Source organism: Haliotis cracherodii, unplaced genomic scaffold (assembly GCF_022045235.1).
Source record: "Haliotis cracherodii isolate W230 unplaced genomic scaffold, xgHalCrac1.p SCAF_5, whole genome shotgun sequence".
NCBI classification, from domain to species: Eukaryota; Metazoa; Mollusca; class Gastropoda; order Lepetellida; family Haliotidae; genus Haliotis; species Haliotis cracherodii.
The window spans coordinates 4,183,034-4,195,236 of NW_027266308.1; the positions used below are offsets into that span (position 1 = coordinate 4,183,034).

General features: G+C 37.7%; 1 protein-coding gene across 1 annotated transcript in view; it reads right to left on the reverse strand.

Moving 5' to 3' along the window:
* The window catches only part of LOC139442620 (tetratricopeptide repeat protein 27-like), a 41,048-nt gene extending 40,494 nt beyond the window's left edge, over positions 1 to 554 (reverse strand). Inside the window, exon 1 of the mRNA XM_071223475.1 lies at positions 459 to 554. Coding sequence (XP_071079576.1) covers positions 459 to 522 — 64 coding nt within the window. The 5' untranslated portion in view covers positions 523 to 554. The remainder of the gene's footprint in view (positions 1 to 458) is intronic.
* Positions 555 to 12,203: the final 11,649 nt, after the last annotated feature.

The window sequence follows — 12,203 nt, forward strand, 5'->3', positions numbered from 1 at the left end:
AAAGATAAAATCATAATCAATTCCCAACACTATAATTTTACACACGATGTAGATAACATCACATACTAATTGAGTATTCTTTTCTCATTTTGTCTTTCTGTCATTTTTTCATGAAATAATTTTTTCATTGTGTGTTCGCAGTTTATTCAAGTTTGTCAAATTTGTCACGTTTGAAGTTGAGTTTAGGCCTTCAACAGTTACACGTGTTACATGAAATATACAACAACCAAGGAAAGTAACGTGACACTGGAGTCATGGTCGTATTGACTTTTGGAAATTGCCACTGATTAACTAGCCCTATGCCACTCCCACTAGCCTCAATTATCCATTAATAACACGGAGTCACAGTCTCAGATTTACACTGGGCGCACATAGACACACATCGAAGATCAGCTCTTGTCAAGCAAAATCAAATACATATTCTTTGAAAACCATCTGCCAGTACAAGATCTACATACCCTGTAGTCGGGATGGAGTGTGGCCGAATAGAACAGCTATCTCAGCTTCCCTGACAAACACCATGTCTCAAACCAAACTCACGCATTTGCATGGGCGCTGACACATTGGATACTGCACTCTGGGAAGGGCCGAAAACAAATTGGCGTACCGCTAAAAAATAAATCGTAACTGGCGCGGCAAAATGTATTTCTTCAAATAAAAACGGACTTTTCAAAACGTCAGTATGTTTCTTGCATTGTTATATTTTTTCTATGACAATATGTAGTAGGCCAAATATATATGTAGTGGTGCATGAGCATTAGAACACATATAGTGGCCTATATGAGCACCAGGGCCCACTTGCACAAAGTGATCTAAGCGCTAAGATGATCGTAACTCCCATACTTTAGCATAGGCTTACAATAGTCTTAGCGCTAAGATTGCTTTGTGCAAGTGGGCCCTGGACACAGCGGCGCATTAGTTTTACTACATAACGGTACATGGATTTCATACTACTGTTGTTTCTAAACGAGCGAACTCTATGCTTGTCGTATGAGGCATTTAAATGCATCGGGTGATGAGGCTCGGCGACTTTAGGTTATTTGCGTATCATCGTTCCCCGATCTCGCGGGACGATGTTTATAATATCAATCACTGGTTTGTCTGGTCCGATCATTTAAATGCTGCCGTCACAGAGCTGAAATATTGTTGAGTAAGACGTTAAATAACAAACACAATATTATTAATTACCACAGGGTATTTATACGTAAATACACTTTCATAAAAATAATTGGCATGCTACACTCTGGTATGTAAATACAGACAGTCTACACTAGTGGTAGAGCGTCCGCCCGGAGAGCGGAAGGTCCGGGTTTCGATCCCCGGCCGCGTCATACCAAAAGACGTTAAAAGATAGTTCTTGTTGCTACCTTGTCTGGCGCTCCGCATTAAGGGGCTAAAACGCGGACTGGTCAGCTCGGAGTCAGTATACTGTGTCTGAGTGGGGTATTCATGTTAAACTGCGGCATGGTATCTCAGTGTGCTAGCACTAAAAATCGGCATCAGTCCAGACTAGTACAAGCAGCCACACAAACACACACAGGTACATGCACGTCGCTATATAAGTGCAATAATCTTGGACGCGACATTAAATCCCATTTCACCCCACCTCACCTCACCAAGTCAACGTTTGTATTGCCATTCGAGCAGACGTCACGACGCGTCAGGGCAAGAAATTGTATAGGGAGGTGACCGTTGCCAGGACAAAGCTGACGACTGTGAACTGTATCCACACAACGATACCCTTGTCAAATCGGTTGCATCGTTCTCATCTATTGACATTTTGTTTTTGAATATAATATGACTTGGGCAAAACATGCATCCAGTTTTCATGATGTGTTCCCAAACTATAAGTCACCGGAGTATAACTTCAAGAACTAATCGATTCGGTAGACAAAGCGGGGACATAGCAGTATTTTATAAGCAAGAAATATGTTCATTTTTCAAACGTCTACATAGTGAATGGGAAGATAGAAAAAGATTGCAAGCCTAGAACAAATGGCGCTCACCGATATCCTGTACGTGATATATTGTACTATTGGCCTTATGGCCTCTAAAACAAATAAAGTATGTCCGTCCGACTGTGAAATCATTTTCCTGAAAATACATATACTAGTATCAACGACAGCTAAACTAGGGACATTTAAATAGATAATGAAAGTCGCACAGATGCTTCATCTGTCAGTAAATTGTGAACAGAGGTTATGTATTTAAGTAAAGGCATTGCTATATTATGGGGAAGTAATACATATTTATCGAAAGAAGAAAGTTAAATATCCTACAATTCAATTAATATTTGAAATATGCTGAAACGAGCTACGTCCAATATGACAGTACGTGCAGCTCTGTCTCTGCCAAAAGAAGCGTTCTTTTAAAACATGCACTTTAACCATACTTCATGACTTTCTTTAATGGAGGGGCAGTAGGGTAGCCTAGCGGTTAAAGCGTTCGCTCGTCACGCGGAAGACCCGGGTTCGATTCCCCACATGGGTACAATGTCTGAAGCCCACTTCTGGTGTCCCCCGTCGTGATCTTGCTAGAACGTTGCTAAAAGCGATGTAAAAACATACACAATCACTCAATCAATCTTAATGGACCTATAATTTCACGTGATACATTCTTTTGTCAAATATGAATTCCTCGTATTTTTTATTACTTGGTTATTGAATTACGTATGGTGAGTGTGTCCAGTAAAGTTATTATTTGGAGGAGTATTGTAAAAGGAACTGATGAGAATGAACCAATGAAGCGCTGAATACATGAAGATTCGTGAGGAGAGACGTTTATAGACGTTGTAGTTCGTAGCTGATACAGAAACTCAGTTACCTCAACAAACCGTTACTGAAAATAGGACACACGTGAACTACTAACATCACAGTATCACAGTAAATACACAGAAATTATGTATAAATACAATAATATGTGATCCAAGAAGCCAGAAATTTAAGTGTTACACGAACTAACATTATGGTTACAATTCTTATCTCTCAACACTGATGTATACTTATTTCTTGCCCCTATGCATCCGAAGATTCCGGGGTAGAATTGGTCTTCAGCAACCCATGCTTGCCGTAAAGGGTGACTATACTTGTCGTGAAAGGCGGGATCGGGTGGTCAGGCTCGCTGACTTGGTTGATGCATGTCATCAATCCCAATTGCGTGGATCGATGCTCATGATATTAATCACTGGATTGTCAGGTCCAGACTCGATTATTTACAGACCGCCGTCATATAGCTGGAATATTGCTGAGTGCGGCGTTAAACAACAAACAAACAAACCAACCAACACTATGCATCTCTGCAATGAACCGGGATACTTGTAACCGGGATTCTCAGCAGTATGAAGTAAACACCAAACACGAACATTCTCAGCAGTTGAAGTAAAGGCCAAACACGAACATTCTCAGTAGTTTAAAGTAAATGTGCAACACGAAAATTCTAAGCAGTTGAAGTAAACATGCAACATAAACATTCTTAGTAGTAAGAAGTAAACACCAAACACGAACATTCTCAGCAATATCAAGTAAACGTGCCTTACAAACATTCTCAGGGGTATTAAACAAACATACAGGACAGACATTCTCAGCAGCATGAAGTGAACCTGCAACACAGACATTCTCAGCAGCATGAAGCAAACATGTAACAGAGACATTCTCAGCAGTTGAAGTAAACACGCAACACAGACATTCTCAGCAGCATGATGCAAACATGCAACACAGACATTCTCAGCAGCATGAAGCAAACATGTAACAGAGACATTCTCAGTAGTATAAAGTAAATGTGCAACAAGAAAATTCTAAGCAGTTGAAGTAAACATGCAACATAAACATTCTCAGTAGTATGAAGTAAACACCAAACACGAACATTCTCAGCAGTTGAAGTAAAGGCCAAACACGCAATCGAACAAAATGCAACACAAAAATTCGAAGCAGTTGAAATAAACATGCAACATAAACATTCTCATTAATATGAAGTAAACACCAAACACGAGCATTCTCAGCAGTATAAAGTAAACGTGCATTACAAACATTCTCAGGGGTATTGAACAAACATACAAGACACACATTCTCAGCAGCATGAAGTAAACATACAACAGACATTCTCAACAGCATGAAGCAAACATGTAACAGATACATTCTCAGCATGATTTTGGAACAGTCAAAATTATTGTATGATAACAAGACTACTGAAGTTGTTCAGCTTCAAAGTGGAACTTTCTCTAACTTTCCTTAAAAACAATTCAAAGTTCAAATACCAGAAAATAATTAATGTGCTCCACCAGTGATACAACGTCAAAGAATTTGGATGCAATGGTCGAAGAAATTGTATCTGAAATTATTGTTTTATCAGGAAGAATATATTCCAATATCGTGTTACCTTAGTTGCAGCTTTTACTATATATATATATTTAAAATTATAAGAACCACAAGTGTAGCATATTGGTACTGGTGATTGCTGTTGCAGGATATTTTTACGCATGGAACAATTTGACCAGTCACCCTAGGGACTTCCCGTGCTACATGTATTTCGATTGCGGAAACGTTATGTTGACATATATTAGCCGAATTGCCACAAATATGACTTTTGACGAGTCAAAGTATGGCATTTTTTTAATATATGTATCCAATCTCTAGCAACTAAAGTTCGTTTCAATGCGTCAAAAGCGGTAATCTGACCTTGGTTGCTGTATCTCTTCACACATGATTTCACATAACCTAATGAAAACAATATTAAATGAAATTTTGAAAAAACTATTAAAATATATTACAAACACATGTCCAGATATACAATGAACACGTTTTAATAACAAGATAGTATGATAATTGTATTGAATTGCGTACTTCAGTTCGGATTTGCTGACAGGTATTTCCATTGTTATGTGCTTGCGGGGATCAGCTGATAATGTCTTTTGAGATGGGGAAAAACATCTGTCGGTGTAAAACCTGAGCTTATTAAAAATGTAAGTACGTTTTTGGGAGCCATGCGTTACCGCGCGCTATAACCAAGTTAGTGGTTTATTGAAAGGCACAATAGCGAGGAAACGCTGTACTTGAGATTTGTGTTCCGTATCGTGACGTATCGATAAATGGGCCTACGTTTATCGTATATCGTATCGTGGGTCAAGTATCGCGATACATCGGAATATCGGTGTATCGTTTCACACTTAGTATAAAGTAAACGTGCATTACAAACATTCTCAGGGGTATTGAACAAACATACAAGACACACATTCTCAGCAGCATGAAGTAAACATGCAACATAAACATTCTCAGTAGTATGAAGTAAACACCAAACACGAACATTCTCAGCAGTATAAAGTAAACGTGCATTACAAACATTCTCAGGGGTATTGAACAAACATACAAGGCACACATTCTCAGCAGCATGAAGTAAACCTGCAACACAGACATTCTCAGCAGCATGAAGCAAACATGTAACAGAGACATTCTCAGCAGCATGAAGTAAACATGCAACACAGACATTCTCAGCAGCATGAAGCAAACATGTAACAGAGACATTCTCAGCAGCATGAAGTAAACATGCAACACAGACATTCTCAGCAGCATGAAGTAAACATGTAACAGAGACATTCTCAGCAGCATGAAGTAAACATGCAACACAGACATTCTCAGCAGCATGAAGCAAACATGTAACAGAGACATTCTCAGCAGCATGAAGTAAACATGCAACACAGACATTCTCAGCAGCATGAAGCAAACATGTAACAGAGACATTCTCAGCAGCATGAAGTAAACATGCAACACAGACATTCTCAGTAGTATGAAGTAAACATGTAACAGAGACATTCTCAGCAGCATGAAGTAAACATGCAACACAGACATTCTCAGCAGCATGAAGTAAACATGTAACAGAGACATTCTCAGCAGCATGAAGTAAACATGCAACACAGACATTCTCAGCAGCATGAAGCAAACATGTAACAGAGACATTCTCAGCAGCATGAAGTAAACATGCAACACAGACATTCTCAGCAGCATGAAGCAAACATGTAACAGAGACATTCTCAGCAGCATGAAGTAAACATGCAACACAGACATTCTCAGCAGCATGAAGCAAACATGTAACAGAGACATTCTCAGCAGCATGAAGTAAACATGCAACACAGACATTCTCAGCAGCATGAAGCAAACATGTAACAGAGACATTCTCAGCAGCATGAAGTAAACATGCAACACAGACATTCTCAGTTGTAGAAAGTAAATGTGCAACACGGAAATTCTCCTGACCCTCCTTTTGGTCTCTTAGAGATCAAAAGTGTTGTAGCTCCAGATTTAGATAATGTAGCTTACCTGCAGAGGAAGAATGGTATGATGTCCCTTAAGGAAAGTCATAACGATTATTTTCAGGTCATGTCACCTGCTGTTTCAGGTTTAACATGGTGTGACTCTTTTTGTTTGGCCTCAGCAGGAAACCCATTTGGAAAGAGTTAAATTTAATTCTGAAAAGTGGTGTAAACTTCAAGCTAAGTTAGATGCATTCTTTTTTAGTATTACCTTAATTAATTTATACAAAATTAACAGTGACTAATTAGTTATCTGTCCTCTGCAGCTATTTTACAATGCCCTTTAGTAATACTGGAATCAACCCAAAACTGAAACATAAAGAATACGATAAGGTCAGTCAACATAAAGTTTATTTTCATCATGATCATTAGGCCACAAGGATTTTAATATAATGACCAGATTATCATCCAAGTATTTTCATAAACATGTAGAGGAATGACTTACACTATTTATTTACTTTTTGAAGAAAATATGTTCTATGAAACACAAAATTTGTCTACAGGTGTGTGTATTCAACACAATAAGTATCCAAGACAGATGATCCAATCTGATTTTCCCTTGATAGTAATGAATTGCGAACAAATGTTGCTGCTTGATTTTTAATTGGTAACATTGTGAAGGTATGACAACTCACAAGTTCATCTGAAAGCTCATGTGGAATATTGATTTTAAATATACTTGTTATCTATTCAACATATTCTTCAACAGTTGCAAGTTGAGTGACATAGACTTTTAGTATCTGTCAGTTATACTGGTATATACACATTCTCCACTTCGGTGGTCTAAAATTATGGCCCAAGGGTCTAATAATTACAGGGGTACTGACATTTATGATGTTTGTTTGTTGTTTAACGCAGCACTCAACAATATTCCAGCTATATGACGGTGGTCTGTAAATAATAGTCTGGACCAGATAATCCAGTGATCGACATCATCAGCGTCGATCCACACAATTGGGATTGATGAAATGCATCAACCAAGTGAGCGAGCCTGACCACCCAATCCCGCCTTTTACGACAAGCATAGTCACCCTTTACGGCAAGCATGGGTTGCTGAAGACCAATTCTACCCCGGAATCTTCGGATGCAGAGGGGCAAGAAATAAGTATACATCAGTGTTGAGAGATAAGAATTGTAACTATAATGTTAGTTCGTGTAACACTTAAATTTCTGGCTTCTTGGATCACATATTATTGTATTTATACATACTTTCTTTGTATTTACTGTGATACTGTGATGTAAGTAGTTCACGTGTGTCCCATTTTCAGTAACGGTTTCTGTTTCTGTATCTTTAAATCATTTCCAGCGTGAATAACCTACGAACCTCAACGTCTATAAACGTCTCTCCTCACGAATCTTCATGTATTCAGCGTTTGCTGTTTGCTGAAGACCTATTTTACCCCGTATCTTCACGACATAAGGATACTTATCTATTGTAGATACTTGTATCTTACCATGATAATATTTCCAATGAATACTGAGAATAAAGACGTAGTTAAATGTAATGAAGCAGAATTCAGGAGTGTACAAGAAAGTAACCCCATGTTTGTCATGTCAGTAATAACACCACTCCAGCTTGTCCAGATTTGAACCAAATTTTAATTATGGTTCCTTTGTTGTTTAACGCCGCACTCAGCAATATTCCAGCTATATGACGGCGGTCTGAAAATAATCAGGTCTGGACCTGACAATCCAGTGATTGAAATCATGAGCATCGATCTTTGCAATTGGGATAGAATGACATGCATCACCCAAGTCAGCGAGTCTGACCTTCCGATCAACAAGCATGGGTTGCTATTCTAACCTGGATCTTCATGGATCTTTAATTATGGTGAACAGTGTGCTATTTTAACTGCTAACACTGTTTGAGACATGTACAAACTTTCTTGGATTATGTACACAATACAAAGTGTTTTGAAATGATAACAATATAATGATGAATTTGTCTTTTTATTCTGACTTTGTAGATATTTTACAGTTTTATGGTCCTGTATACAAGTACAATTGATGCTATTTTAACCTATCTTGTATAAGTGGACCCCCAGAGTTGGTAAGAAGAGCAGCTTCTGTTCAAAGTTGGTTGATGGATCCAACAAGATTAAGGGGAATAAAGCTGTCAAATATATGATTTTCTTTTACTCTGCGGATGGCTCGCTCAACATGGATACATTTCTGTTTGTTCAACCTGGTTCCTACTAAACTGACCATGAGAGTGTAAGAATGGTCGGATGTTGAGACCAACATTGATTTCACTTAACTTGTTGCCTATAGTAAATCCTTTGCCAGATACTATCACCAGGCTCCGGTAGATCTAATATTCCACTCAATTGAACAATTTCAACATCAGACATACACCCAGGAGCTAAACAAGATACAAAAGTGACTGCACCGTATGGAGCAATACCTAAAAGAGCATTAAATGTATTTGTAGTCTTATAATGTGAGTAAGGTTTAGAGTTTAGATTCATAGAGGATGGGTACTGGGTTTTAATTTCTGTGCAATCAATGACTACTCGTGAAGATGGGTAAGTTTATTTGAAACATGAAGGCATATATCTATCAATTAAAAATGTACAAAAAAAATTAGCCCGTGTAACCAATTTTCTACTCACAGTACTTGAATGGGTGATACAACGTACAGATAAATCCAGTTCTAGCAGACCAGCTCTCAGTCTACAAAAAATACATTAAAAAAAACTTATCTATGAGCAGCATTGACCTTGGTCTACCAGCAAGACATACAATTTCTCTCGGAACATGGTATGCACTTTGCATGTTGGGGGCACTAGGCTGAATGAAAGAGAAAAATGCACAAAAAAGAGCTTATGTTCGAAAACCAGTGTAGAATCGTATGAAAGAATTATCAGTGCTAAAACGGCTAACTCCAAACTTTTCAAGATAAATCTTATCTTTAAGTTCTACATGTTTTTTATTAAGTTCAAAACATTCCTATTCTTTCTTGCGAAGTACTTCTTCCGTTTCATTGAGTTTCCTGAGTTAACAAGTTTAGTGATGCAGTGGTATTATTTCTAGATTGCAACCTCTGTTATTTCTGAAGAACACCATAAATAACTTTTGATAAACCACTTTCTTCACAGCAAAAAACATCCAGCTGAAACTTGATTTTTTAAACACGTCTCAATTGGACTGTGATTATTATTCCAGTAATTTGTCAAGATCTTCAATGGTCAATTCTGACTCGCTCGCCGAAAGACAGGGTGACGCCATGTTGGTGACGCCATGATTGATGATCAGGCATTTGAACATAACTGTTATATTTGATAACTGTTATATAAATCAAATCATGCTAAAACCAGTTTCTCTAACAATTCTAATATGTTATTTCCTGAAAACAACACACTGTAATCCCTGATGGTAGTTCGAATAATAGATCAATTATTTACTTCCAACATTTTCTAAACGCTATAATTTTACACATGATGTAGATAACAGCATCACATACTGAGTGAGTCATTTTGTTATCATTTTGTCTTCAAAAACTTTGCCATTGCTTTCATAATTCACACAGTGTCAGATTCACACTGGATGCACATTGTATGACAACACTACATCACATCGAGATTTGGATATTAGTTATTGTTGCGTTCAATCAAATACATATTCTTTGAAAAACATCTGCCAGTATCAGATCTCCATACCCCACAGTCGAGATGAACAGAAGAGCTATATCAGCTTCCCTGACAAATCCATTGTTCTAACTCACGCATTTACATGGGTGCTGACAAATTGGCTACTGCACTTTGGGAATGGTCGAAACGAATCAGCGTACAGCTAAAAACTAATACGAAACAGGGGCGTCCAATATACATTTCTTCAGATAAAGATCCACTTGTAAATGTGACCCTACATCAATATGTAGGGCAATGATCGGAAGTCGAGATGAACCATAGAAACTGGAATTATTAAAAAGTAATTAAGGATGGCATCTAATATCATAAATTACGATTTCATCCTACTTCTATTAAGTCCCCTAGAACATGTTCTGCATGGTCGGACAAATGACCATTATAGTACATGATAGCACCATTACTGGACGACTATTAATTACTGTTATGTTTCATTGGATGACTGGGACTTTCTCTGTGTATATATATGCCAAGTGGCAATCCACCGTGCTGCTAAATCTAGAGACTCTGCGTGAATTCTGATTGTAGGTAAGATTATGATTTTGTCTTAGGTCTTAGTCAAACTCATATTGCTTTAAAGTTATCTATGTATCATCACATATGCTCAACGTATTCAAACGATGTGTCTGTGTTCACTATTCTTTAAAAAACCACATATCAAATTTCGCGTGAATAGTATGGAGTTATACTCTATTACATTGCATGAGGACTAGAACATAGTGGAACACGAGCATCAGAACATAATGGTGCATGAACATTAACACATTGTGATACAGGAGCATTAGTAGATAGTAATACAGGAGCATTAGTTCATAGTAATACAGGAGCATTAGTTCATAGTAATACAGGAGCATTAGTTCATAGTAATACAGGAGCATTAGTTCATAGTGATACAGGAGCATTAGTTCATAGTAATACAGGAGCATTAGTTCATAGTAATACGGGAGCATTAGTTCATAGTAATACAGGAGCATTGGTTCATAGTAATACAGGCGCATTGGTTCATAGTAATACAGGAGAATTAGTTCATAGTGATACAGGAGCATTAGTTCATAGTAATACAGGAGCATTAGTTCATAGTGATACAGGAGCATTAGTTCATATAGATACAGGAGCATTAGTTCATAGTAATACTGGAGCATTGGTTCATAGCTATACGGAAGCATTAGTTCATAGTAATACATGATCGTTAGTACATAGTTGTACATCAGAACAGCGAGACATGAGTTTCAGAACATAGTGGTGCTTGAGCATCATTACATATTGATGCATGAGTCTTACTACGCAGCGATACATGAACATTATCAGTACATAGTGCTACTTATGCATCAGTACATAGTGAAACGCAAGCATCAGAACAGTGATACATAAGCATTAGAACAGCGATGCAGGACTTTCATAGTGGTGCTTGAGCATCATTTCATGTTGATGCATGAGTCTTACTACGCAGCGATACATGATCATTTGAACATAGCCATACATGAATCTTAGAACAAAGTGGTACATGAACATTCTAATACATGGGTTTTAAAACACTAGAGCAATGAGCATTAGAGCATAGTCTTACACGTGTTTTGGTAAAGAGTGATAAATGAGTATGAGCAAATAGTGGTACATACGACAAATTTGGAAATTATTTCGAAAGCTTTACTGAGCCTTGAATGGTGTAACCTTGATCAAACAGCTTCTGAGCAAGAGTCCCAGGACACTCTCTGAAATCTTGGTAGAACGAATATGCTCAATTGTACCTCGAAAGATGTGAAATGTTAACACCAAGGGCTGTAGCTGCAGGAATATTGCTCTACATAAAGGGAAAGTTGACTATTGGAAAGTTAAGTAAGAGAACTTCTTTATTATGAGGATCACAACGTTTCGGAGTATATACTTACTCCTTCATAAGGTAAAGGAGTAAGTATATACTCCGAAACGTTGTGTTCCTAATGAACGTTGTCATTCACCTGATGAAGGAGTAAGTATATACTCCTAAACGTTGACATTAATAATTCTCTTCCTTTCTGCTAGATGCCATTCAAAGACTATAGGGAAGGTGAAGTCATCCCTCTTGTCATGCATTCTTGTGGAGAGTATAGTGTCACTCTGAATCTTAATGCACATATCTAACTATGAAACAGATGAGCAATCTGACTGGTCTCTTTGTTTTTTTAGTTCAGTTGGGTAAAACAGTAAAAGGGAATTAGCCATTTGATGGTTATTGAACAATATCAGATCACCTGAAGCTGAAGTTATACTTCTTG